Source organism: Pseudonaja textilis, chromosome Z, assembly GCF_049901715.1.
Source record: "Pseudonaja textilis isolate UNSWEBS1 chromosome Z, rPseTex1.2, whole genome shotgun sequence".
Lineage (NCBI taxonomy): Eukaryota > Metazoa > Chordata > Lepidosauria > Squamata > Elapidae > Pseudonaja > Pseudonaja textilis.
In genome coordinates, this window is record NC_142008.1 from 2,651,670 (window position 1) to 2,679,122 (window position 27,453).

A 27,453-nucleotide genomic window follows, 5' to 3' on the forward strand; every position below is an offset into this window, starting at 1 on the left:
CTGTCTGCAGAATTAAAAAATAAAAAAAATAAAAAAATGCACCAACACTGTGAACGTTGGCATTTTGGTGTTTGTTGTTGGCATGCAACTTATCTTAATGGCAATCATAACCTCTTGCCCAGTCTTGTGCAAGGAACCCTTTGCATTCAAAAAACTCAAACCAACACCCACACCAGTTTCATAGAAATAACCACATAAGATATACATCTGGCGTTAGGCTGGCATGAAAAGTCCGTTTCAGGTTGAGGTCATCTTGCAAAATAGTTTCCCTGAACATGTGCAGAACGTGCTATTGCTTGAGCTTTGTCGAGTTTTGCATGTTTTCACCTTTCTCACCACAGTAATTAAGTGAATCATTGCAGTTGTTACGTTAGTCCACGGGTCCCCAAACTTGGCAACTTTGAGACTTGTGGACTTCAGCTGGCTGGAGAATTCTGGGAGTTGAAGTCCACAAGTCTTAAAGTGACCAAGTTTGGAGACCTCTGCTTTAGTCAGACCGTTGGGAAGTGACTTTACTCATCAGAAGATTGCAAAAGAGGATCATGTGACACACACCCCCGGACACTGCAACCGTCATAAGTATGAGTCAGTTACCAAGTATCTCAATTTTGATCACATGACCATGGAGCTACTACAACAGTTGTAAGTGTGAAAAATGGTCACAAGTCACTTTTTTCAGTACTGGTGTAACTTAGAACAGTCACTAAACAATGGTTGCAAGTACTGTTTTGGGGGCTCTGTCATAACTTTGAATAATCAGTAAGTGACTGGTCATAAATCAAGGACTACCTGTATAGAGAGATGAGGAGTGTTAACAATAGATTACACTAAAGAACAAACCGATCTATTGTCCTTCTGAATAGGAAAAGATATTGTTCCATCTGCAGTGTTGATCTGGGGATCTACTCAAGATCTGTTAAACTATTTTGGGAAAAGTAATCTTCTTCTACCCAAGGTGTTCCTAAGCAAACCCTTCAAATCTACATCCAGGTCAGACATGTCCTCCTAATTTCACTGTAATATTTCAAGTTCTCTTTTTGTAATTTCTTCTCCTAAAAGAGGACCAGGTCATGTCATGAAGTCTACACCAAACCATAACTTTCTATTCCCAGTGATTACAGATTCAAATCTTGGATCCTTTTCCATTTGGAGACTCCATAACTCCAAAGATGCTTCCAGTGGAACACTCCCTTGGGAGCTGAAGAGGCCCAATAGCATCTCAAGAGCATCAAAGCCTTAGATAATCTACAGATCTATAGAGCCTCTTCCAATTGGAGAAAACCCAACTCTTGCTGGATCAGCAGATTAACTTTATAGTCCACATCTGAAAAAGTTTGTCAGTTGAGATAGTACTGTAGGCGTCCTAAGAACTTAGGTATCTGATACTAACACAGTTGAGAAAGTCCAGAAATATTTCACAAGAAGAGTTCTCCGCTCCTCTACTTGTTGCAGAATACCTTATGCCACCAGACTCAAAACTCTAGACCTAGAAAATCTAGAACTATGCCACCTTCGGTCTGATCTTAGTATATAAAATCATACATTGCGATGTCTTACCTGTCAATGAATACTTCAGCTTCAAACATAACAACACCAGAGCACACAATAGATACAAACTCAAGGTTAACCGTACCAAACTTGATTGCAGGAAATACGACTTCAGCCACAGAGTGGTCAATGTCTGGAATGCTCTACCTGACTCTGTGGTTTCTTCCCCAAACCCCAAAAACTTTAACCTTAGACTGTCTACTCTTGACTTCACCCCTTTCTTAAGAATAAGCACACCAATGTGCCTACGGTCCCTGTCCTATTGTTTCTTTTATATATATATTTTATATGTATCCATGTATTCATAACTATGCTTTTACTTATACCTATTATCTTGTAAGCAATTGAGAAATAAAAATAAATAAATAACTTCTTAGGTCTTCTATGTAGATCTTCTCCATTGAGTTTTGGAGCTTCCTTCTTCTGAGCTGATGGTCATTTCTTTGAAATGAAAATGGATGCAGGATGTGACCCCCCAAAAAGCCAAGATGGGAACCGTGAAGATATGATTGATGCTCCATTTTTAAAACCATATTTGCAGACACAAGTGCTCGCAAGGAAACAGGAGAAGCTTAGATGCCATCATTGTTTTGGTCACCCTCTCGATTTCAGGGGCCAGAAAGATAGGATAGGATTCCCCCATGGCAGGGTATCAAAAAAAATTATCATTTCACCTAAAGTGGAAATTAAGGAAACCCTGTGTGTGTGTGTCCAGAAGCAGTTTTGATGCAGTTGTAGAGCTCCACTGTGGAGGAAATGCACAACTAGAATGTTTTTGTGATGATAAAGGACATTTTATTCTCCATCTCAGATAACCAAACGGAAGTCAGATTCTTCTGCACCATCACACACTGAAGGCTACAGAGCACATCATTTATTGCTCCTTTGTTCCACTGTTCTGTCTGTCATTTTGGGGGGGCTGGGGGCACAACTTTTTACCCCCACATGCAATTGAATATGGTAGATGGAGCAAAAGTGGACATTATTTTTTCAATGGCGATGGTTACAGCTAAACAGCAGATGATATACACAATATTTCTTGTCAAATGGAAAATGGTTAAAAAAAAGCCATCCCTCCCTTCCTTCCTTCCTTCCTTCCTTCCTTCCTTCCTTCCTTCCTTCCTTCCTTCCTTCCTTCCTTCCTCCCTCCCTCCCTCCCTCCCTCCCTTCCTTCCTTCCTTCCTTCCTTCCTTCCTTCCTTCCTTCCTTCCTTCTCATTATTTATTTGTATCCCAATAACTCAAGATGGCGAACATATTTTATAGTCCTGCCTCCTGTTTTTTCCATCACAAGTATCTTGTGAGGTGGGCTGCGTTGAGAGAGAGGGGCTGACCCAAGGTCACCGTACAAACTTCCATGGCTAAGGCAAGACTAGAACTCAAAATCTCCTGGTGATTGGCCCAAAGTCACCCAGCTAGATTTTGTGCTTTTTTTAAAGACAGGTTTGGTCTGCGGCACTGTTTTAATCTATTTATCAGCAAATAAGCAATTAAAAAGAAATAAAAGATCATAAAAATGCAAATTCCATAGAATTTAAGACTGAAATAAGAGAAAACACTGATTTTTTAAAAAGTGAACAAAAGAGTACAAACATTAGCAGTGTTAAGTTTAAAAAGAGTGCAGTATTTTCCTGCAGGGTTGCGATAGTAACCGATAAAACACTTTATTTCTAGCAGCAACTAATCTAAATATTTCTATTTTTGTGACTATCAGAACTGCAAGCGCCTGCTGGCAAAACCGGAGAAAGTGACACATTGACCAGGGAAATAAACATCATTCCCCAAGACAAAAGTGTGTCTGAATGTGCTATTCTCTCTGCCAAGTAAGTTTGTTGAATTTCTTTAAACCTACAAGTAGTCCTTGATTTGCAACCGTTCATTTAGTGACTGTTCGAAGTTACAAAGGCACTGAAAAAAGTGACTTATGACCGTTTTTCACAATTACAACCATTATGGCATCCCCATGGTCAGGTATTCAAAATTAAGACATGAGGCAACTGACTCACAGGTGTGACGGTTGCAGAATTCCGGGGGTCAGGCGATCCCTTTTGCAATCTTGTGACAAGTAAAGTCAATGGGGAAGCCAGATTCGCTTAACAACCACATTACCAACTGTGGCAAGAAAATGGGGATAAAACTCACTTAACAACAGTTTCGCTCAGCAATGGAAATTTTGGGCTCCATTTTAGTTGTAAGTCAGGGGTTACCTGTCTCTGAAGTTTGATTGTTTCATCTCCTCATTCCTGGTCATAATTCTGCTTCTTGGTTTCATTTGTCAAGGGTCTTCGAAATGATGGCAGAGGTGCCGTGGTTCAGGAATGAAGGAGCAGAGAACGTTTTGGATTTAGCCAGGGAAGCCACTGAGGGCATCGCAGAGAGAACCTGTGTGGATAAAAAAGGCGAAAAGGGCGTCACAAGTAAGAGATTCTTATCTGTTGACGTGGCCTCAAGGTGAGGGGGGTTGGACTAGATGATCTCCAGGGTCCCTTTCAACAATAATATTCTACGTTCTATGACTCCATGTGGACCAAAACAAAACGAAGTTTCAAGGCTAGGTTGAACTGTGTTTCTAGCTATTCAGATCTTCAAGATTATAGGGCTACCTAGTTCTAACCCCCCCCCCATTATCACCCGTGAAGGGAGGGGGAAAGTGTGGGTTGTGCTGCATTTTGAAATCAAGGACACAAATGAAAGACACAAAACAGCATCTGTGCAATGAGATAAACCACCTTATTGCAGATGCGGAGGAATCCGGAGCAATACAAGCCTTTTAACGTTGGAGTTGAATACCGTATTTCCCCATGTATAAGCCACCCCTTTTTCCAAAATTTTCAAGCCCAAAAGTAGGGGGTGGCATATACAAAGCAGGTACACTTTTTATACGTGAAAAATGCATAAAATAATAAAGTAGGAATAAACTGATTTTCCAGCAGTATGCTATACTTTTTGTAAAAATTGTAAGTGACGATACGATTACGAGTGCAGTCACGCGATAGAAATGCATACGCTAGGCATCGGCCTGAATGCTTCGTTCCTACTCGTTCCGATGCGTAGATTGCTAGCGTCGCCCGCACCGCTTCGGCGTCATGACCGAAGTTGTAGATCTAGGCGTCGAATTTTGTTTCTTTGTAAATTTTCTTTCTTCATAACTTGTTTCTCTAATAAAATATTTTTTTCAAAACTTCACAGTCCAAAAATTGGGGGGGTGGCTTATACAAAGGGGGTGCTTATACATGGGGAAATACGGTAAATGAAGGTTGCAGACTGGATAACGCATGCATGGACAAATACGTGGCGGAAGAAGATTGAGACAATTTTCCTCTTTTCAATAGTCCGCTAGTCTATTATATAAGAGCAAACCCTTCTCCCACCCAGCACTGATGATGTTACATATTTGGGTTATGAAATGTCTGCATCAAAACAACCAAACTCAGAGAACATGAAAGGCACCATCTACCCATTTCCTCCTTCTCCTCCCCCTCCCGCTCCTCTCCACCACCCCATCCTCCCTTCTAGCATTGATGACGTTAGGTAGTTGGGTCAAGAAAGGCGTGCAAGAAAACCACTAAGCTCAGAGAGCATCCACAGTTGTTGTAGTCCCTTCCTTCCTCCCCTCCTGTCCTCCTCCTCTCCCTCTCCTTCCCCTTCCCCTTCCTCTTCTTCCTCCAGCTCCTCTTTCTCCTTCCCTCCCTTTCTACAAGCCCCTCTCCATTCTGCAAGAAAACCACCAAGCCCAGGGAGCACCAAGGACCCCACAGATATAGACACAAGAAGGGCCCCGCGAACCCAAACCTTGTTTAAACAGTTCATGGGTACAAGTCTTATCACGACTCTGATTGCTTTCTCCTTTCTCCTTCTGAAAAATAGAATAGTTCTACTTAAAACACTGAGAGAGCACACCCCACTCCCATCGAGCAATGATGACGTTGCTTAGTCGGGTCATGAAACATCTGCAGGAAAATAACCCAGGCGCTAGATCTGCCCAACTACACTTCGTATTTTTCTTTTATTTAGGTCCACCCTACATGCAGGTGCCCCTTGAGGATGTCCAGGTTCGGTGTGGGGAAATGGCCAAGTTCCAAGCCATCATTGAAGGCAATCCTCAGCCGGTTGTCGGATGGTTCAAGGTACGTCAGAAACATCCCCAAACCTGGGTGGAAATTAAAAAAAGAAATGGCTACAGACCAGTGGTAGGATTCAAATTTTTTTTTGCTGTGGGTGTGGCTTGGTGGGCGTGGCTTGGTGGGCGTGGCAGGGGAAGGATACTACAAAATCCCCCTTCCCTCCCCACCCCACTAACCTGCTTTACAGCTCTGTTCTCCTGTGCAGGGCAACCAAAGGAGACCCAGCCGATCAGATGGGACTCAATGGGAGGCAGAGAGGAGATGGGGTTGGCGGGGTCAGTCAGAGGCGGGATTGGCTGGTTTTTCAACCACTCCACATTTCTGCTACCAGTTCTCCAGAACTGGTCAGAACCTTCTGAATATCCACCTCTGCTACAGACCCCTTTGTTGATAGAAAAATATATATGCTGTGTGGATTTAGAAAAAAAAGTAATTACAGGTAGTCCTCAACTTACGGTTACAATTGACCCCCAAATTTCTGTTACTAAACGAGGCAGTTATTAAGTGAATTTTGCTCCATATTGCAAATTTTTCTTGCCATGCCTGTTAAGCGAATCCTTGAAGTTAAGTTAGTCGCATGGTTGTTAAGTGAATCTGGCTCCCTCCACTGACTTTTGCAGAAGGCAGCAAAAGGGGATCCCAAGACCCCGGGACACTGCAACCGTCGTAAATATTATAATACAGAGAGTCCTTGACTTATAACTGCAACTGAGCCGGAGATTTCTGTTGCCAAGAGAGACCGTTGTTAAATGAATTGTGACCCATTTTACCTGCTTTCTTGTCACAGTTGTAGAGTGAATCACTGCAGTTGTTAAGCCAGTAACACGTCTATTAACTGGATCTGGATTCCCCACTGACTTCGCTTACGGGAAGGTTGCAAAAAGGGATCACGTGGCCCTGGGAACACCGCAACCGTCATAAATATGAGTCATTTCCCCCGCATCTGAATTTTGATCATATGACCATGGGGATGATGCGATGGTCATAAATGTGAAAAACAGCCCTAAGTCCCCCTTTTTTTAGTGCTGTTGTAACGTTGAACTCTCATTAAAGGAACCGCTGTAAGTCGAAGACTACCTCAGTTTATAAATATTGCGTCATAAGTCCTTCTTCCTATCTTGGTGCAAGCCTTCCCCAGATATATATTCTTAAACCAAGAGCTTAGATGGGGCTACCCCTACCTGAGGCCCAGGTGAAGGGCTAAAATTGCGGCTATCTACCTTATTTTACCTGCTTCCCTCGTTTCCTTCTAGGGAATTTCCTTGTTGCTGGACAGCGAAAGGATCTACCAGTCCAACGAAAACACGAGCTACTCTCTGATCCTCTACAACACTCGGGCCGAAGATGGAGGGGTCTACACCTGCATGGCTAAAAACGCTGGAGGGGAGGTGGTCTGCAAAGCGGAGCTGGTGGTGCAGGAAGGTATGTTGGCTTGGTGGCTTTTCTTCTCATTTATTCTTTATTTTCCTTCATTCCCTCCATCCCACCCTCCCTCCCTCCTTCCCTCCTCCCTCCCTTCCTTCTTTCTCTCTGGAGGCTAAACTGTACAGTGGACGAATGAGGGTACTAATTTAAAGAAGAGAAGGATTTGGGGGGAGGCAATATTTAGGGACCGTCACAGAGAAGACGGGGATCAATCTATTCTCCAAAGCACCCGAGGTCAGGGGGAAAAGAAAGGGTTGAAACTTATCAAAGAAAGATCCTGTCTAGACAGCAATTAATGGAACAGCTGTTGAGTGTGCCATCCCTGGAGGAGAAGAGGCTGCCGTTTGCCTGGCCTAGGGTAGAGGCTCCAGCCTGGGAAGGGGGTTAGGCTAGAAGATCTCCATGGCCCCTTACAGACAGCTCTTTGTATTTTGTCTGTGGTCTGTGTAGATTCTCCATCGCCCAGTTCTCCCAAAGGTGCTTTTTCCAAAAAGCAGTTGGATTTTCTTGGGGTTTTTTTTTCCTTTGAAAACCTTTTGCTTCCACTGACTAATTTCATCTTTCTTATTTCATATTATGAGTCAGTTGCTAAGAAATATTGACTTGTATTTACGATGGTTGCCCCAGGGTCATTTGATCCCCCTTTTGTGGCCTCCTGAAAAGAAATGTCAACAGGAAAGCCAGGTTTGCTTAACGACCGGGTCGCTAACTTAACACCTGCAGTGATTCACTTAACAAGTATGGCAAGGAAGGTTGCAAAAAGGCACAAAACTCACTTTACAACTGTCTGCTTAGCAACAGAAATTTGGGGGTCCATTGTGGTCGTAAGCCGAGGACTACCTGTGTTTGATGGTCCCACCAGTTCTTGATTGGAAGCCAAATAGCTTTTCTGTCATTGTGGCCACTTTGATTCTTATTCTGATTATTGTAGACAAGAAAAGTCAAGAGGCGAAGAAGCGAAGCCCACGAAGGAAACTTCATTCTTTCTACGAGGTTAAACAGGAAATAGGAAGGTAAAAATGATTTTTTTCCCCCTTAGCATCCACTATTATTTTGGTGGAAAATATGACACTAATATGACACTTTTTGCCCAAACTTTATTCTCTGAATATTTAATGGTTCTCAGGGGCTCCTTCAGCATTCTCAAGAGAGTCATCCATAAAGCCAACCGTGTGGCTTGTGCAGCAAAATTCATCCCGTTGCGAAGTCGAACGAGAGAACAGGCTTATCGGGAGAGAGATATTCTAGTGCAACTTTCCCACGATCGAATTACTCAACTGCTGGACCAGTTTGAAACACGGAAAACCTTAATTCTTATTTTGGAACTGTATCCTTTTTGCCCCTGAAAAGAGTAATAAAGAAAGATATGAAAGGAGATGGTGTTGAGGCACTAGTCCTCAGTGCTTATTCCTTGCCATGGTGGGCTAGGTCAAAAAACAGGCACCACCAATGCTCCTTTGCCGTTTGTAACCATCTTGAAAGCTTCTCCAAGTTGGTTTCTATCCCATCTTAAAACCATCGAAGTAGCCTTGTTTTGAATTTCTTTCCCACATGCCTGTTTCTCAGTACGGTATAAGCTGATAGAAGAGAATATTTGTAGCTCAGCATTGAATAATAGGATCCTCGGTGTTCCCTGAGGTGGTGGCTTTCTTGAACACATTTCATGACCCAGCTAAGGGACATCATCAGCACTAGCAGGGAGAGAGCTGTGGAGAGGAGGAGGAGGAGGAGGAGGAGGAGGAGGAGAGGTCCTTGCTTGGTGCTCTCTGAGCTTGTTAGTTTTCTTGGAGACATTTCATGACCCAACTAAGGAACATCATCAGCACTAGCAGGGAGAGAGCTGTGGAGAGGAGGAAGAGGGGAGGAGGAGGAGGAGGAGGAGGAGGAGGAGGAGGAGGAGGAGGAGAGGTCCTTGCTTGGTGCTCTCTGAGCTTGTTAGTTTTCTTGGAAACATTTCATGACCCAACTAAGGAACATCATCAGCACTAGCAGGAAGAGAGCTGTGGAGAAGAGGAGGAGGAGGAGGAGGAGGAGGAGGAGGAGGAGGAGGAGGAGGAGGGGTCCTTGCTTGGTGCTCTCTGAGCTTGTTAGTTTTCTTGGAGACATTTCATGATCTAGCTAGGGAACATCATCAGTGCTAGAAGAGAGCGGGGTTTATGGAAAGGAGAAGGAAAAGGAGAGGAACTGTGGGGTCCTTGGTGCTCTCCAAGGTTGGTAGTATTCTGATAGGCGTTTCATTACCAAACTAGGCAACATCATCATTGCTGACATTAGATTCCGACTCCACTGTAGAACCGAAGGTGGTTTTCTGCAAGAACACCACCAGGCACAAAGAGCATCAAAGAACCAACAGTTCAACCCTGAGCTACAGGTATTCTCTTCTATCAGTTCATCAAGTCCCATCTTGCAACCACAGGGGTGTCAAATGTCTTGGGCCAGTCCCTCTTTCTTGGTTTGAATCATTTGGGCAGATGGAGAGAGTTAATTGTTGGAGGATTCTTTGAAAACAATCTACATTTAGTTGTTTAACCCTTTCAATGGCTTGGTCCACATTCCTTAACGGATTAGATGTTCCAATGAAGACCTTCTGGACCGACTGTACAAGAAGAACAAGGTGACAGAAGCAGAGGTGAGAATCCTTCCCCGCTGTATTTTAGGGAAAGGACCAAATATTTTAAGACAAACAAGGATAGTTGAATTCAGTTGAATTCCTTCCCCAGCTCATTTCTTTCTGGTATTATAGACTCAACTTCCGTTATCTCCAGCCAGCCCAAATATAATTCTCAATACTGATTATTTGTAGCTCAGAGTTGAATTGTGGGGTCCTTGATGCTCACTGAGCTTGTTGGTTTTCTTGCAGACATTTCATGACCAAACTAGGTAACACGATCAGTGCTAGAAGGATCTGTGTTTAACTTTTCTCCCAAGCAACTTGGGGCAACCATGATCTGGATGACTGAGAATCTCTACAGACTTTTTTTTAATGTGACCTGAATAACTTCGTTTTCCCCTTTCTGAAATAGGTCAAATTCTACATCAAGCAACTTCTAGAAGGCATCCTGTATCTTCACAGCAATGAAATATTACATTTGGACATCAAGGTAACTTTTATGAAAATTGGAAGCTTGCACCTATCTAATATCTAGTCCCATTTTAGGCATGAAAGCCAGCTGGCTGACTTTGGGCCAATCACCAGGAGACATTGAGTTCTAGCCCTGCCTTAGGTATGAAAGCCACTGGATGGTTTTAGGCCAATCATCAAGAGATGTTGAGTTCTAGTTCTGCCCTAGGTGTGAAAGCTGGCTGGGTGATTTTTGGCCTATCACTCTTAGCCCAACCCAGCTCACAGGGTTGTTGTTGTGGGGAAGTTAGGATAAAGAAGGTGTGTTGGATGTGTTCACCATCTTCAGTTATTTGTAAAAATAATAAAGGCAGGATATAAGATAAAATATAAAATTTAAAAGAAAAAAACAAGACAAAATTAAAGTAAAACAACAACAATGACAACAACAAAAACAACAACAATAATAAATAAAATAAAATAAAAATAAAAATAAAAAGCAACTACTGTGGGACTTCCGAAAACAGTGACAAAGTTTTGGAACACAATACCCCGGATATCATGTTTGTGGAGAGGAAAAAAGCGTGGATCGTTGACATTGCCATACCTGGTGACAGCAGAATTGGCGAGAAACAACTTGAAAAAGTCACCAGATATCAGGACTTGAGAATCAAACTGCAGAGACTCCGGGATAAACCAGTGCAGGTGGTTCCAGGGGTACTGGGCACACTGGGTGCTGTGCCTAAAGACCTAGGCAAGCACTTAAAGACAATTGGCGCTGACAAGATCACCACTGGTCAGCTGCAGAAGGCCACCTTACTGGGATCTGCTCGCATAATCCGCCGATATATCACGCAGTCCTAAACACTTGGGAAGCGTTCGACTAGTGATTTGTGATACGAAACCCAGTATGGTTATCTTGTCTGCTGTGTATACTGTCATTTTGGTGTATAAGACTTGATAATTGATAATGAATAATTAATAATTACAACAATAATAAATTCTTCCTCCCCCATTTCTCCCCAGTTAGGCTGAGCTGGAATGAAGGAATGAAGCTAAGAGCCATGTCTTCTTTCTTGGCCAATTCTCTCTATTCCTTCTTCTGGTCAGTTCCCACCATCTCTCCTTCCATCTCTGCAATCTCCAATGGACCACAAGGAGAAATAGAATAGAATAGAACATTCTTTCTTGGCCAAGAATTTGTCTCCAGTGCATAAGCTCACAGTGTACATACAAGCACTTATTATAATCATAAAATACAATCATCGTAAATCATAGATACGACAAGGGGTGGGCTTCAAAAAATTTAACAACCAGTTCTCTGCCCAGTTGCCGAGTGGGTGTGGCCTAGTCGGCCTCCTGCACCAAGGTGTGGCGGGGGGGGGGTGTTTTCACTCTCCCTGTCTCTGGAGGCTTCCCTTGAGCGAAAACGGGCTCCCTGGGCTCCGGAGCCTCTTTGGAGGCTGGAAACTGGCCGATTTCCGGCCTTCTGGAACTTCCAAGAGGCCTGTTTTTTGCCCACCCTGAGCCTCCACATGGCCTCTGAACTTACCTGCAATCCAAAATGGGCCGCCTGGGCGGTCCTGGGAGGGTGGGGTGGGCAGGGCCAGGCGGGGGTTGAATTTGCCGGTTTGCCGAACTAGCCGTAAAATTAACAGCCTGCTCGCTCGAACCGGTGCAAATTGGTAGTAGCCCACCCCTGGATACAACACTCAGGGATAGTCATCGCATACTAAAGCAATCAAGACAAATCATTAGGTTACTAAATAAAAGCAATCAACATAAATCATAAGATACAAACAGCAAAGTGATAGTCATCAGATGTTAAAGGGATAGCTAATAGGACAGATGAGAAGGATAGTAAGTAATGCAGACCTGCTACGTGGTTTAATATCCTAGCATCTTGGTCATAAGACAGAGCTGTGGGAATTAGTTGTTTAGCAGAGTGATAGCATGGGAGATGGGGAGGAAATGTCTTTGTGTCTGTTCTGCTGTGCAGTGCTCTATAGCATTGTCTTGAGCAAAGAGTTGAAACAATTTATGTCCAGGATGTGAGGGTCTATAGATACTTTCTCAGCCCTCTTTCTAACCCCTGCAGTATATAGGTCCTCAATGGAAGGCAGGCTGTTTGCCATTGTTTGTTCGTTTGTTTAGCCTACGGTCCTAACTGTTCTTTGAAGTCTGTTCTCTTGGTTGCTGTGCCAAACCAGACAATTATCGAGGTGCAAATGACAGACTCGGTAATTCCCCTGTAGAACTGTATTTTTATTTTATTTTATTTATTTTTGTCAATTGTTTACAAGATAATAGGTATAAGTATATATGAATACATGAAATGGGTACGTCTAAGAAAAATAAAAGAAACAATAGGACAGGGACGGTAGGCACGTTGGTGCGCTTATGCACGCCCCCTACAGACCTCTTAGGAAAGGGGTGAGGTCAATAGTAGACAGTCTAAGGTTAAAGTTTTTGGGGTTTGGGGAAGAAACCACAGAGTTTTTATTTTATATATCAGCAGCTCCTTGGGCAATTTGAGTTTTCTGAGTTGGCGCAGAAAGAACGTTCTTTGCTGTGCTTTTTTTAAATGATGTTTTTGACGCTAAGTGTCCATTTTAAGTCCTGAGATATTATAGAACCTAGAAACTTGGAGGTCTCTACTATTGATATTGTGGTGCTTGAGCAGAATCGGGCCTTCTGAAGTACAGGTAGCCCTCAACTTACAACATTTAATAACCATTCAGAGTTACAACGGCACTGAAAAAAATAATTTATAATCATTTGTCACCCTTACGAGTGTTGAAGCATCCCCATGGTCATGTGATTAAAATTGGCAACTGGCTCATACTTATGATGGTTGCAGTTTCCAGGAGTCACGTGATCCCATTTTGCAACCGACAAGCAAAATCAATAGAGAAGCCAGAGTCACTTCACAACCGTGTTACTCACTTAACCACTTCAGGGATTCATTTAACAACTGTGGCAAGAAATGTTATAAAACAGGCAGAACCCGCTTATCAAATGTCTCAGCCACAAAAAATTTGGGTTCAATTGTGGTTGTAAGTGGAGTACTTGTACCTCAGAATTTCAGCAAGGAAAACCAGTTTGAGTTCTCTTTTTGCCGACAGGTTTTATCCCTCAATTCTTTTCCATACTGATGTTTCTTCTTTATCCTTTTCTTCTACAGCCTTCAAACATTTTGCTGGTCCACCCCGACAGGGATGACATTAAGATCTGTGATTTTGGCTTTGCCCAAAGGATAAATCCATCACAGCCTCAGCACAGCACTTATGGATCTCCAGAATTTGTCCCACCAGAAGTACTGTCCAGGTCTCCAGTGTCAACGGCCTCGGACATCTGGTAAAGAAATCCTCTCCCTTCTCGTTCCTTGTAGTTTTACTCCAACCTTCCTCACTGCGTTTGGTGAGCCTTCTTGAAGATCAGTGGAAAACCAAGAAGGTTAACTCTAAATTAGTAGACCTGCAAAATGCTGTGGATGTGCTTTTAATGAAATAGACCATAATCTACATAATCTAGAACAATGGGATAGATAGCATCATCACCAGATGGATTCAAAACTGGCTGCCCAACCACACTCAGTGTGTAGTTTTCGATGGAATACGACTATATGGAGGGAAGTAAGCAGTGGGGTGTCACAAGGTTCAGTCTTGGGCCCACTATTCTTCAACATCTTCATAAATGATCTAGATGAGGGGATAGAAAGAGAAGATGATAGCAAACTAAAAAGAACAACCAACACGTTTAGAAGATAGGCTAAAGATCTAGAAAAGCAATAACAGAACAGAATAACAGATTTAAGTAGGAAACACCTTTTCAGGCAAATGGTTGTCCAATCTCTTCTTAAGAACCTCCAGTGTTGGAGCATCCACAGCCCCTGAAAGCAAGTCATTCCACTGATTATCCGCACTTCCAAGAAACTTCAGACTTGAACGTTGGGTTCTACCTAACAAGGTGCAGTTTCGGTGGTGAGGAAAGTCCTTCCTGCATTTAGGCAGGAAGAATTAAATGCAGTTATAGAACCCATAGAGTCAATAGTTGCAACTGTGAGACTGATCTAGGCGTACCAGTGGACAACCACTTAAGAGTGACCCAACGATGCCTTGTAGCTGCCCAAAGGACCAACGCAGCCCTGAGGTGCATCAACAGACGGATAGCATCAAGATCAGGAGAAATGACGGTATCGCTTTATACTGCATTGGTGAGGCCACACTTGGAATAATGTATCCTGTGGTGCTCCCCATGATACAAAGGGGGATGTTGAGGCCCCAGAAAGAGCGCAGAGGAGAGCAACGAAGATGATGAAGATTCGACTCTAGATGCTAAGTGTTTGAATGACCTAGGTATGTCTAGTTTATTGAAGAAAAGAACCAGGGAAGAAATTATAACTTTCTTCCAATACTTGTCACAGAGAAGAGGGGAATCAATCGATTACCCAAAACACCAGAGGTCATAAAAAGTAGTGGGTGGAAGCTCATCCGAGGAAGGTCTAACTTGGAAATAAGAAGAAATTTCCTGGGAGCGAAAAGAATTATCCAGTGGAACGACCTGCCTCCAGAAGTTGTGGATGCTCCATGACTGGAGGTTTTCAAGAAGAGACTGGACAACTGTTTGACCAGGATTATATAAGGTCTGCCTTGGACAAGGGGTTGGACTAGAAGACCTCAGAAGTCCCTTCCATCACTGTTCTACGTTCTAATCTTTTGTGTTTCGGAATTGATCTCCAGAATTTACTGGTTCATGGCTCCGTATCGTTGAGAAATGAAGGAACAATGGAAGATTCTTCTGACAATAGAAGAAACCGGCTCATCCTTCATGGTAGGATTCCTCAACGTTGCCAACTTGAAGATGCTGGCTTGGGAATTCTGGCCACCCATCTTAAATTTGTCAAGTTGAGAAATTCTGTTTCAGGGCACCAGAACCAGGGAAGGTTGGTCTATCAAGGCTTTACGGGAGCTGAGATTCTTTCCTCATATTTGTTTCTTTTCTTACAGGCCAGTTGGCGTTATTAGCTATTTAAGGTAAGCATAGGGGACTTTATCATATTACACACAATTCCTATGACCCCGATTGAGCCCAGCATTTAAATGGCTAAGCAAGACAGTTGTTAAATGGGTTTTGCTTCATTTTACAATCTTTCTTGCCACAGTTGTTAAGTGAATCCCTGCAGTTGTTCGTAACACATTTTTTAGGCGAATCTGGCTTCCCCATTGACTTTGTTTGTCAGAAGTTGCAAAATGGGATCACATGACCCTGCCCAGGACACTGCAACCACCATAAATATGAGCCAGTTGCCAAGTATCTGAATGTTGATCAGGTGACCGTGGGAATGATGCAATGGTTGTAAATGTGAAAAACGGTCCTAAGTCACTTTTTAAGTGCCGTCACAACATTAAACAGTCACTAAACAAATGGCTGTAAGTTGAGGATTACCTGTAGATCTTATCACCAACAAAAGGCCATCCTCTGCCTTTTCTTTGCAGATTGGTTCATGACCATACAAACATTTTAAAATTTTGTCTTTTTTTTTTTTTAATGATCAGCTTGACCTGCAAGTCTCCCTTTGCTGGGGAAAATGACCGTGCGACCCTGCTTAACGTCCAGAATGGGATCGTTGCATGGAAAAGCTCTGATTGGGATCATCTGAGCAAAGAAGCCAAGGATTTTATTGAAAAAATCCTTCAACCAGCTCCTGGGTAAGTGGGTGTATATACACTTCTCATCTTCATTTCAGAGAGAGAGCGTAGGAAGGAGAGGTAGTCCTAAAATATGAAGTCTTTTCTTCAGGATATTAGAAGAGGGACAGCTCTGAGGGGCAGGGGGGCTCTGGAAAAGCCAGCAGTCTCTGATGTCCTTGGTGCTCTCTGAGCTTGAAGGTTTCCTTGCAGACGTTTCCTGACACAACTAGGGAACATCATCGGTGCTAGAAGGAAATAATGCTTGTGGGAAGAAGGAGGATTGTGCTTGGTCAGTGCTCTCTGAGCTTGGTTATTTCCTTACAGGCGTTTCCTGACACAACTAGGGAACATCCTGTCAAAGTCTGGAATGCCCTACCCGACTCAGTTGTCTCAGCTACCAGTAATCACAATTTCAGTCACAAATGGACTTCTGTGGACCGTACTTCATACTTAAGTGGTTATTAGAGGGGGGGCGCGTGCATAAGTGCACTAAAGACGTGCCTGTTGTCTGTGTCGTTGTATTTTTATTCTATTATTCTTGTTCTCTTCTTTTTTTTGACAAATTCCAATAAATAAACAAATCACCAGTGCCAGAAGCGAGTAGGGTTGGCTCTCGTTTTATATAATAGCACCTTGCCCTGTCAGTCTTGATGGGAGTAGCCTTGAGGGTTCCTTGATTGGACAATTGTTTACTCCATCACTGAGTTGGGTGCTGTTATAGGTGCTATTATATAAAACGAGAGCAAACCCCACTCGCTTCTGGCACTGATGATGTTGGGTCATGGAATGTCTGCAAGGAAACCTCCAAACTCAGAGAGCACCAAGGACCCCACAATCCTTCTCCCCTTCCTCCCCACACCAAGCTCTCCTCCCTTCCAACACTGATGATGTTCCCTAGTTAGGTCATGAAACGTCTGCAAGAAAACCATCCAAGCTCAGAGAGCACCAACAGTCCTCTTCCTGCTCCTCCTTCCTTCCTTCTTCTCCTTCTTCCTCTTCCTCCTCGCTCCCTTCTGATGATGTTCCCTAGCTGGATCATGAAATGTCTGCAAGAAAACAACCAAGCTCAGAGAGCACCAAGGACCCCACTGTTGTTGTCGTCCTCCTCCTCCTCCTCCTCCCTCCTCCTCCTCCTCCTCCTCCTCCTCCTCCTCCTCCAACCCCACTCCCTTCTAGCACTGATGTTGTTACTTAGCTGAGTCATGAAATGTCCACAAGAAAATCACCAACCTCAGAGTGCACCAACAACTCCACGGTTCAACCCTGAGCTACAAATATTCTCACCCATGCTCTTCCTATACTGCTTCTCCAAAGTCCATTATCCTAGAAAATTCTTGAAATTTGTAAACCTATATGATTGGTTGATTGGCTGATATATCAAACCTTATTTAAACTCACAGTTCTGGACAGTATACAGTTTAATCAATAGAATAAAACATTAAAAACGGAATCATTTAAGATTTAAAAATTTGAAAAGTGTGAAATATCTTTTAGAAGCGGACAATTAGTTCCAAAAGTGGAACAGATCAAGGCATACATTGGTGGATGGCAAACGCTGCCAAATAAGAGATTTCAGAGAATAAACAGAGTGCTGGTGATCCTAGCCTGAATTCACACAGCCTCATGAGACCTTTGCCAGTTACCATATTAAACCTTTCTGTTCGAAATCAGTTCTTTCCAGAGACATCAGAGTCGTTGAAACATTCTTTGAATACATAGCTGTTCCTTGACGTATCAAGTAGAACCTGGTTTATTGTTTCTCTTTACAGAACCAGGCCAAGTGCGATGGAATGCCTCTCTCATCCCTGGTTTTCTGTAAGTTTTGATTGCTGTTGAAGGACTGGAAGAATCGAATTTGGATTCTTAGGCCCCTTTCCCCACAATCTGGATTGCAGGGATGACTGTGAGGGTGGTGAGATTAAAAAAAAAAACTCAAGGTGGCAGCCCAGGGCTCTGATTGCACAGTTGCAATTCCCAAATTAATTTTTTAACCTCCTCAATTTGGAGGATACCTTTGCTAAGACGATCTATGTCAAAGTGAAGGCTTCTCCCAAAATGTGTAATTTACAGCAAGAATTTAAAGGAACAGTGCTGTTTTTTGACCTGGTGGCTTGTTTTTTTTTTTTTTTTTTTAAGAAATGAACAATTCCAGACAAATACTAGAAGCTCTGGTTTTCAAATCAATTGGGATATTTGCTGGGTGTTTGAAGATATGACACGGAATTTATTTTCAAACGGATATATATTCCTTTTCAGCACAAACCCCCATCTGAAGAGGCTCATTTTATTGAGACAAAACCGCTCAACTTTTTTGTATCCCGAAGCAAATGGCAGGTTAGTAAACAGCTCTACCCCGATGTGCAGTTATTTTGGCTTCACTAGTGTCGGTGTTCTGGGATCCATCATATGCACTGTTATGCCCATTTACAATTTTTATTTTAGAGACTGAATATATCCAATACAGATATATTGTATATCTGTTTATTCCTGGCAAACTTGGGAAGAAAATAACTTAGATTTTAAATGCATATTTAAATGGCTTAAATATGGTTCCAAGGTTCCTTGTCCCATGTTCCTGTATGAACAGCAAGTCCCAAGGTTACATTTCTCAACTTTGGCAACTTTAAGACATGTGGACTTCAACTCCCAGAATTCCCCAGCCAGCATGGTTGACTGCAGAATTCTGGGTGGGTTGAAGTCCAGATATCTTTAATATTGTTAAGGCTGAGAAGAAGCATGGCTTCTAAAGAGTTGCTATTTCTTTGTTTTTATGATTGGATTTCTCTACTGCCCTTCTCGTTAATATAAGTAGTCCTCAACTTACGATCAAAACTTCCATTGCTAAGACAGACACTTGTGATGTGAATTCTGCCCCATTTTGCGAATTTCCTTGCCACAGTTGTTAAGTGAATCACTGCAGTTGTTAAGTTAGTTACACAGTTGTGAAGGGAATCTGGCTTCCCAATTGACTTTGCTTGTCAGAGGTCACAAAACGGGGATCATGTGACCCCAGGACACTGAAACGGTCATAAAGATGACCGCTCAGTTGCCAAGCGCCCGAATTTGGATCATGTGACCTGCATCAGCTATAGGTGTGAAAAACGGTCACAAATAATTTTTTTCAGTGCTACTGCAACTTTGAAACCCTAAACAAATGACCGTAAGTCGAGGATTATCTGTATCTGCTAGCCATCTTTGAAAATTACATCTTTTTTTAACACATGAAACAACTCTCAAAAATAGATTGCAAAAATTAAATGGGGTTTCCTATTAACTCCTGACTTACAGTGACTTTGTAAAGAAATGTAAGAGTACAGAAAATCCTCAACTTATGACCACAATTGAGCCCAAAATTTATGTTGCTAAGCGAGACAGTTAAGTGAGTTTTGCCCAACTCTACGATCATTGTGGCCACAGAGGCTAAATAATCACTGTCGTTGTTAAGTTAGTAACACGGTTGTTAAGTGAATCTGGCTTCCCCATTGACTTTGCTTGTCAGAAAGCCACAAAAAAGGGGATCACATGACCCCGGGACACTGCGACCGTCATAAATATGAGTCAGTTGCCCAAGTGTCTGAATTTGGATCAAGGGACCATGGGAATGCTGCAACGGTTATAAGTGTGAAAAATGGTCATAAGTCACCTTTTTCTGGACTGTTGCAATACCAAACGGTCACTAAATGAATAGTTGTAAGTCAACAACTACGTATCTTGCAGATTTTTTTTGCAAAACTATCTGAAGTAAAATCATCATTTTGTCCATGATGATATAGTTGCAGCATGTGGGGCTACATCATCAATAGATTGGACAGCCATTTGTCTGGAATGGTATAAGGTCTCTCTCTTGAGTAGGGGATTGGACTAGATGACCTCCCAGGTCCCTTCCAACCCCATGATTCTAGGTTCTATCATATTGTGTTTGGGCTGGCCTCAGTTTTCTCTTTTCCATTGTTTTAATATCCCTTTCATGTCCAGCGATCTCTTATGAGCTACAAGTCGTTGCTTGTGATGAGACCAATCCCAGAAATTCTAGAAAAGCATCACAAGAACACCTCACTTGGCGTCTCCCGGCAACTGGTCGAAGAGAGCAGTTCCTCCAGCACCAGTGGGTCATCTTCAGACAACGAAATTTTGGTGTCCTCTGGAAAAAAACCTTTCGGACCCATTCCGGAGGTTCGTCTGTCTGTGCTGGAAAGATCAAACGGTCGAGATGATGAAGTATTTGAAGATGAGTTCAAACTTCCTGAAGACGCCATGCCGCCGGTCAAAACCAGAAGGTTGAAGGAGCCTTCAGCGAAGGGACAGTTGGATGGACATCCTGTCCGAGAACGAGAAATCTCCGAGGGTGACGCCCATGGAAGAACACTGTTTGAGTTGGCTTCGTTGCAAGATCAAACTGGATTGTTGCCTCCAGAGGAAGGAAGAATAGAACGGTCTCCAGGTTGTGTCCCGAGACATAGCGTCATCAAAAGTACTTTTTACAGCCACCCATCGGAAAATCTGACCTATTTTCCTTCCTCACCGGGAAAAGGGCAAAGAAAACAGTTAGAAAGAGCTAAGAGGTCTTACAGGAAAGCTGGATATTCAAAGTCCGCTTTAACTGGCCTGCGGGAACCCTTACTAGAACAGTTTGAATTTGGGAGAGAAGGAGGACCGTTGGCGGACGCAGAATTGGGGAAGGAACGAGAAGGAAGTTATGGACCCCTAATCACCAAATCGGCTTCTTTTGATACTGCTCAGAAATCTCCCAAAGTGACTTTCCAGGTATCGGCCAGGAGCCGTTCTTTGGATGACTACAGAATAAGAGCTGGGAGCTTCGCTGAGGAACAGGAGATTGCAGAAGAAGACCTGGATGCCATGCCGCAGGGTGGCCCAGCAGAAGGAACTCATCTGAGGGACGAAAAAATGTCAGCAGCCAAAGCTAGGGATGGTTTTTCTGAAGAATACCCAAAGTTAGCCCCGCTGGATGACAAGGAAAGATCCAAGTTGGGCCTTCAGCAGGACAAGGAGACCTTGATTTTGGCACGGGGCTCTGAAAAAGTGGAAGATTCGCCGCCGAAAACGAATGTGCCACGTTTAGTGGGAATATCTCCTCAAGGCAGAGAAGATCAGATTCTAGAAGCTCAGCAATCTGGTTTTGCTTTAGGGTTGGCTTCAAAAAATGACATCGAGGAGGAGCAGATACCCGTGTCTTTTCCTTACAGGGATGGACGAACCATTTTTCCACAAGGGGAAGCCTCTGGTTTGAGAGTGCCACCCTCAGAGACCCCAAATTTGGTGTCTTGGGATAGCAAGGAGAAAAAAACATCCCGTGAGACAACCCCAACTTCTCCCAAGAGTGTTGAAGGACATCAACAAGGAGAAAGTCTTCATCTTCTGAAGGCTGTTCCCTTTCACATCACTCATGCTCAGACTGAGAAGCAGCTTGCTGGTGCTCCAGACAAGAGTTCCGCCTCCTCTGTCCTTGAGGAATGGCAAAGTACATCCCAGAAGCTCTCAGGATCCCACTTGACCAAGTCAGCCATGTTAGAGAAGAAAGATCTGGAGAAGCTGGACATCCCTCAAGCAAAAATGGCCACACCTTCCATCTCCGAGAGTGCAAAGCAAAAACCTTTACATCAGTTGCCCGTGGCACATCTGGAAAGGAAGCTACCTGTTGCAAAAAGTGAAGGTCCTGCTCATCCAGAGACAGTTGCTCTGGGAGGAAGCCAGCACCAATCACAACGAGAGTTTCCTCCTTACAGAAGACCATCCCCTACTAGCCCAAGAAGCGCTGCTGCTCTGAGGCAAGCATCTTCCCAACCAGGGTCTGCCTCAGCACCCATGCTTCACGGAGAAACCCAGGTAGCCTCACTTCCAAAGTCCTCTGCTTACCCAGGAAGAGAATCTCTTCTCAGAGAGGCTCAGCGAGCTCCCCAAACCCAAGCAGATCTGATGTCTTTCTCTGAAGCTGAAAAGTATGAGCTCTACCACCACCACCCGCCATCTGCCCCTGGTGAGGCCCTCAAGGGCCGAACACCTGTTGTAGCGGGCTATTCTCAAGCGAAAACGAGACCTTTTGCAACTTCTGGGAAAAAAGTCTCCGTAACTCAAATCCAAAGACCACATTCCATTGGAGAAGGCAGAAGCCACGAACAGAGACTTTACGGTGACTCAGAGGCTCCTGTTGTGGAAAACTTAGCGGAGAAGATGGCTTACCGATCGAAAGCAACACCTCCTTGGCCAGAATCACCCCAAGAGGAGATGCCCCATCAAAAGTCACCTGGCCAAGCGGTGAGACCGAAAAGTAGGTATCTGGTGCGCAGAGGCAAGAGAGAAGGAGGCATTGGCCTAGCCGATCCTTCAGAAGCCAATATTATCTATCCTGGAGAAGAAGACTATTTCAGCCTTCAGTTTTACCTGAACAAGAAAGCCAGGATGTCTTCTTCTTATGAAGGCTCGGATTATCCAGGAAGGAGCCAAATGTATGAAATTGCCCTTGTGCAGATCCAGGATCTCTCGGAGATGCCGCGTCCTGATAGCAAAACCTCCAAATTTGATATCACGGAGGTGGAACCAGCTTTCCTCAACCTCCACGAACTCTATGACATTGTCTATTCTCCATTTGAGTTCCTGAGTTTCAGGAAAGCTCCTGAAAATTTGCCCACCAAAAGGCCACCTGGATTCAAACTCCCTTCTCAGCAGGAGAAAAAAATATGTCTCAGGGAGGATAAATTGCCTGAGGCGGACCTCAAGGAACCTTCTGGACAAAAGGAAGCAGATGCCCTCAAAACGGAGATAGGTCCTGAACCAGCCATAGCACCTCGGATAGGAAAAAGGTCTGACTCCGAAGGTGATCTACCGACGGGGTCCCAATATGACCTCCCTTCGGATTCAAAGAGGAAGAGGAAGAGTTCTCTCCAGAGTGCCTTAGGACTTTTCAAGCCCATGGTCCGCTCTCAATCCATGGAGCAGGTGGAACTCAGTCTGGGGAAGAGGATGAAGGCATCCGTAGCTCAGTTCTCAAAGATGTTGACCAGAAAACTTTCCAGTGAAGACACCAGAACAGGTAATGATTATCTTCCTTGGCTGACATGAGCCAAAGAAAAGCCTTCAGGATCGTTACCGACGTAGAGATATCTTGGGTGTAGAAATGGATGTTAGGATAGGCCAACTCAGTAGTAGGGGAAATATATTTATAGGTCAAATGTAGAAATGATGAAGGAGAACCTCAAAGTAACCTGGCTGGATTCTGGATAGAGGGATCACCTGGGATGCTTTTAAGAGTATATTGTCACATCCTACGACGATAAAGTGGCATTTCTGGAATCTTTGTGGGATCTGTGTCAAGATCCTCCTCAAAGGGTTGACAGGTAGCTACCAATTCTGGTCTCAATCCAGCTTCTAAAAGGTACCTCTAGATATTTCTGAAGGGCATCCTGGTTAAGAGGGGTGCAAAAGAGCAGCGGTCCCCAAAATTTTGTAATTTTAAGACTTGTGAACTTAGAATTCCCCAGCCAGTATGACGGGCCGAGGAATTCTGGGAATTGAAGTTGATAAGCTTCAAAGTTGCTAAGTTTGGAGAACTTCTGCAAAAGAGAATGGATCTTCGGATCTCCTGGCTGCTCCATCCCTGACCTTTTGGGTGGTCCTCTATTTTCTAGCCTCTGAGGAAGTCAAAAGTGAGCAAGCTGAGAGGACCTCTTTGACAGAGCCTTCCCCAACTTCCAAAAAGAAAAGGATGTTCTCTGCATTCACCTTGCCCAGCCTCAAGACTAAGGACAAAGGTATAGCAACTGGGGGGGAGGGGCGACGGAAGGAGAGTTCTCGAGAGGCCGGAATGGAGGAGGGAGGGCTGATTTGGGTCCTGAGTTCGAACTCTGCACTCTGCATTTATTTTTAGCCATTAATGCCCAACAGTGTGTGTGTGTGTGGGGGGGGAGGGGGTGTCTTTGTTTTAGAAATGCACTGAATAATAAATAAATATTTGGGAAGGAGGGAGGGGAAATAGGAAGGAAGGAAAAGGAAACCAGAAGGAAGGAAAGGAAGAAAGGAAGGGAGGGAGGGAGGGAGGGAGGGAGGGAGGGGAGGAGTAAGGAAAGAAAAAGAAAGGAAGGAAGGAAAGAAGGAATGGCAATAATAAAACCAACCCCCAAAAAATCCATGGTCCATTGCATTTTGCTCCAGAAGTAGTTCTGTAGTCTTCAAGGGCCGCCCCATGTAGCAAATATTACAGGAGTCTAGCTACAACTTCTTAAAAAAGGGGCCAGAAAGTTCCTCTTTTGGTTCTCATACTTCTGGACTCCATTCCTAATTTTTTTTAAAAAAAACCACAATTTTATTAGTTTTTAAAAACAAACAAACAAACAAAACATAAAAACATCCAGCTTTCTTTCATAAATAAATAAATCCATTCCTAATTTTTGACACTTGTTTGGAAAGTCCAAGCGCGCTTCCTTTGTTCAATTGGGCTTGGCCGGTAGTGGGATGGAGGATTCCCCCAGAGAAGAAATCAGTATATTTCCAGAATCGAGACACATCCGATGTAGTCGCACAAGCCCATGGTGCAAAACTCTCCGTTCTCCTTTCCAGGACCTTCCTTCACCGAAGAGCTCACCGATCAGACAGTTGCCATCGGACAATCCCTGACCCTCTCCTGCCGGACCTCCTCCCATTCCTTCTCTGGCATAGAATGGTCCAAAGGTACCGTAGCTGCTGATATCGGGGGTGGGCAGGTTGACAGAACCTCCCCTTTCTCCTTCATCTCCTGGCTGGCTCCTTGTTCAAATCCCTCCCCACAGGTTGACCAGAAAGAACATAACCTGGGGGTTTTTGAAGCTCCTTCAGCTTGGTGGTTGTACTTGCAGGCGTTTTGTTACCAAACTAAGGAATATCACGAGTAACAGAAAAGAGAGTGGGGGGGTTATGGGGAGGAGGGGGAGGGGGGGAGGAAGACTGTGTGGTCCTTGGTGCTCCCTGAGCTGGGTTGTTTTTTCTTCCAGGCGTTTCATTGCCAAACTAGGTCATATCATCAGTGCTAGTAACTGCTCCACTGTTGAACTGGTGACGTTTTGCTTTCAACTGGATTTGCCTGCTTACTTTAAAGCTTTCTGGGGTTGTGAGGGCTGCGGGGTGCTTTGGGTCACACACAAAAGGGGCGCTTCGGCGCACGCAAGGATGCTCAAACAGCATTTTGCAGCTCCTCAAAGCCAGGAGTATATTCACCCAGGGTTGGGTCGCAGCCCCATGCAACCTCCCCTCGATCCTGAGAAAAAGATGCGTTTGGGTTAAAGGTCTTGAGGAAGAATGTCACAGGTGTACCTCCTCTCTAGTCCTTTTACTCCCCAGAATTCCTCTTTTGTCCAGTGATATTTCCAAGCTATATGCATTATTTAAGTAGTCCGTGACTAAAAGTCATTCATTTAGCAACCAGGAATAGGAAGGAAGGAAGGAAGGAAGGAAGGAAGGAAGGAAGGAAGGAAGGAAGGAAGGAAGGGAGGAAGGAAGGAAGGGAGGAAGGAAGGAAGGAAGGAAAGGAAAGGAAAAGGGAGGGAGGGAGGAAGAAAAAGAGGAGGGAGGGAGGGAGGGAGGAAGGAAGGAAGGAAGGAAAGGAAAAGGGGAGGGAGGGAGGAAGAAAAAGAGGAGGGAGGGAGGAAGGGAGGAAGAAAAGGAAAGGGGAGGGAGGGAGGGAGAGAAAAGGAGGGAGATGGAGGGAAGAAGTAAGTAAGGAAGGAAGGAAGGAAGGAAGGAAGGAAGGAAGGAAGGAAGGAAGGAAAGGAAAGGGAAAGGAAAGGGGGAGGGAGGGAGGAAGAAAAAGAGGAGGGAGATGGAGGGAGGAAGGAAGGAAGGAAAGGGGGAGGGAGGGAGGGAGAAAAGGAGGGAGGGAGGGAGGGAGGGAGGGGAGGAAGGAAGGAAGGAAAGGAAAAGGGGAGGGAGGGAGGAAGAAAAATAGGAGGGAGGGAGGAAGGGAGGAAGAAAAGGAAAGGGGGAGGGAGGGAGGGAGAGAAAAAGGAGGGAGGGAGGGAGGGAGGGAGGGAGGAAGGAAGGAAGGAAGGAAGGAAGGAAGGAAGGGAAAGGAAAGGGGGAGGGAGAGAGGAAGAAAAGAGGAGGGAGGGAGGAAGGGAGGGAGGGAGAGAGGAAGGAAGGAAGGAAGGAAGGAAAGGAAAGGAAAAGGAAAGGGGGAGGGAGGGAGGAAGAAAAAGAGGAGGGAGATGGAGGGAGGAAGGAAGGAAGGAAAGGGGAGGGAGGGAGGGAGAGAAAAGGAGGGAGGGAGGGAGGGAGGGAGGGAGGAAGGAAGGAAGGAAAGGAAAAGGGGAGGGAGGGAGGAAGAAAATAGGAGGGAGGGAGGAAGGGAGGAAGAAAAGGAAAGGGGGAGGGAGGGAGGGAGAGAAAAGGAGGGAGGGAGGGAGGGAGGGAGGGAGGAAGGAAGGAAGGAAGGAAGGAAGGAAGGAAGGAAAGGAAAGGGGGAGGGAGAGAGGAAGAAAAAGAGGAGGGAGGGAGGAAGGGAGGGAGGGAGAGAGGAAGGAAGGAAGGAAGGAAGGAAGGAAGGAAGGAAGGAAGGAAGGAAAGGAAAGGAAAAGGGGAGGGAGGGAGGGAGGAAGGAAGGAAGGAAGGAAGGAAGGAAGGAAGGAAGGAAGGAAGGAAAGGAAAGGAAAAGGGGAGGGAGGGAGGGAGGAAGAAAAAGAGGAGGGAGGGAGGGAGGGAGGAAGGAAGAAAAGGAAAAGGGGAGGCAGGGAGGGAGAGAAAAGGAGGAGATGGAGGGAAGAAGGAAGGAAGGAAGGAAGGAAGGAAGGAAGAAAAGGAAAAGGGGAGGCAGGGAGGGAGGGAGGAAGAAAAAAGGGAGGAAGAGAGGGAGGGAAAGGAGGAAAGAGGGAAGGAAGGAAAAAGTGGGGAAGAAGAAAGGAACGAAGTTCAAAGTTACAACAGCATTGAAAAAAGTGATGACTGGTCCTCACACTTACAACTATTGTAGCATCTCCACGGTCACATGATCAAAATTCGGGCAGTTGGCCACCATCTTGTATTTGCATCAGTTGCAGCATCCTAGGGTCATGTGATCACCATTCGGGACCTTCCCACCGGTCTCCGACAAGTAAAGTCAATCGGTGATGCCGGATTCCTTTAATGACCATGTGATTCACTTAACAACTTCTGCAATTCACTTAACAACCGGAGCAAGAAAAAAAGGTCATGGAATAGGGCATGGCTCACTTAATGGCCTCACTTAGCAAGAGAGTCTTTGGTCCCCGTTGTGGCCATAAGTTGAGGACTACCTATATAATTTGTGGGACTCCTGATTCCAGGCATTTCAAAGAGATTGACCTTCAATTTTAGGTGGTAGCCAAATTCCTGGCGACTTTCTTTTTATCGCCTTTTAGATGGAGCAGCAATTTGCAGCACGGATCGGATCCTGATTTCTTCAACTCTAAAACGGTTCCAGATTTTAACCGTGTTATCCGCTACGATGGCGGACTTTGGCGTCTACACCTGCAAGGCTACCAGTTCCCACGGTACTGTTTCCACCTCCTGCACCATAAGGAAAGCAGGTAAAATATGGTTTTCTTCCCTCTTGCATCCTGGGATCCAAAGAGGCTCAGAAATTGTGGGTCCAAAAATGGGAATGT

The 27,453-nt window shown here is 44.5% G+C and overlaps 1 protein-coding gene across 1 annotated transcript in view; it reads left to right on the forward strand.

The window, feature by feature from the left end:
* OBSCN (obscurin, cytoskeletal calmodulin and titin-interacting RhoGEF) overlaps positions 1 to 27,453 on the forward strand; it is a 230,805-nt gene that overhangs the window by 184,557 nt on the left and 18,795 nt on the right. Inside the window, 17 exon segments of the mRNA XM_087917128.1 lie at positions 3,262 to 3,370; positions 3,828 to 3,964; positions 5,562 to 5,674; positions 6,925 to 7,093; positions 8,028 to 8,109; positions 8,223 to 8,423; positions 9,665 to 9,725; positions 10,120 to 10,197; positions 13,342 to 13,514; positions 15,167 to 15,193; positions 15,716 to 15,868; positions 17,620 to 17,665; positions 18,107 to 18,184; positions 19,826 to 22,898; positions 23,494 to 23,616; positions 24,422 to 24,532; positions 27,208 to 27,375. Of these exon segments, the coding sequence (XP_087773254.1) occupies positions 3,262 to 3,370; positions 3,828 to 3,964; positions 5,562 to 5,674; positions 6,925 to 7,093; positions 8,028 to 8,109; positions 8,223 to 8,423; positions 9,665 to 9,725; positions 10,120 to 10,197; positions 13,342 to 13,514; positions 15,167 to 15,193; positions 15,716 to 15,868; positions 17,620 to 17,665; positions 18,107 to 18,184; positions 19,826 to 22,898; positions 23,494 to 23,616; positions 24,422 to 24,532; positions 27,208 to 27,375 (4,902 nt within the window).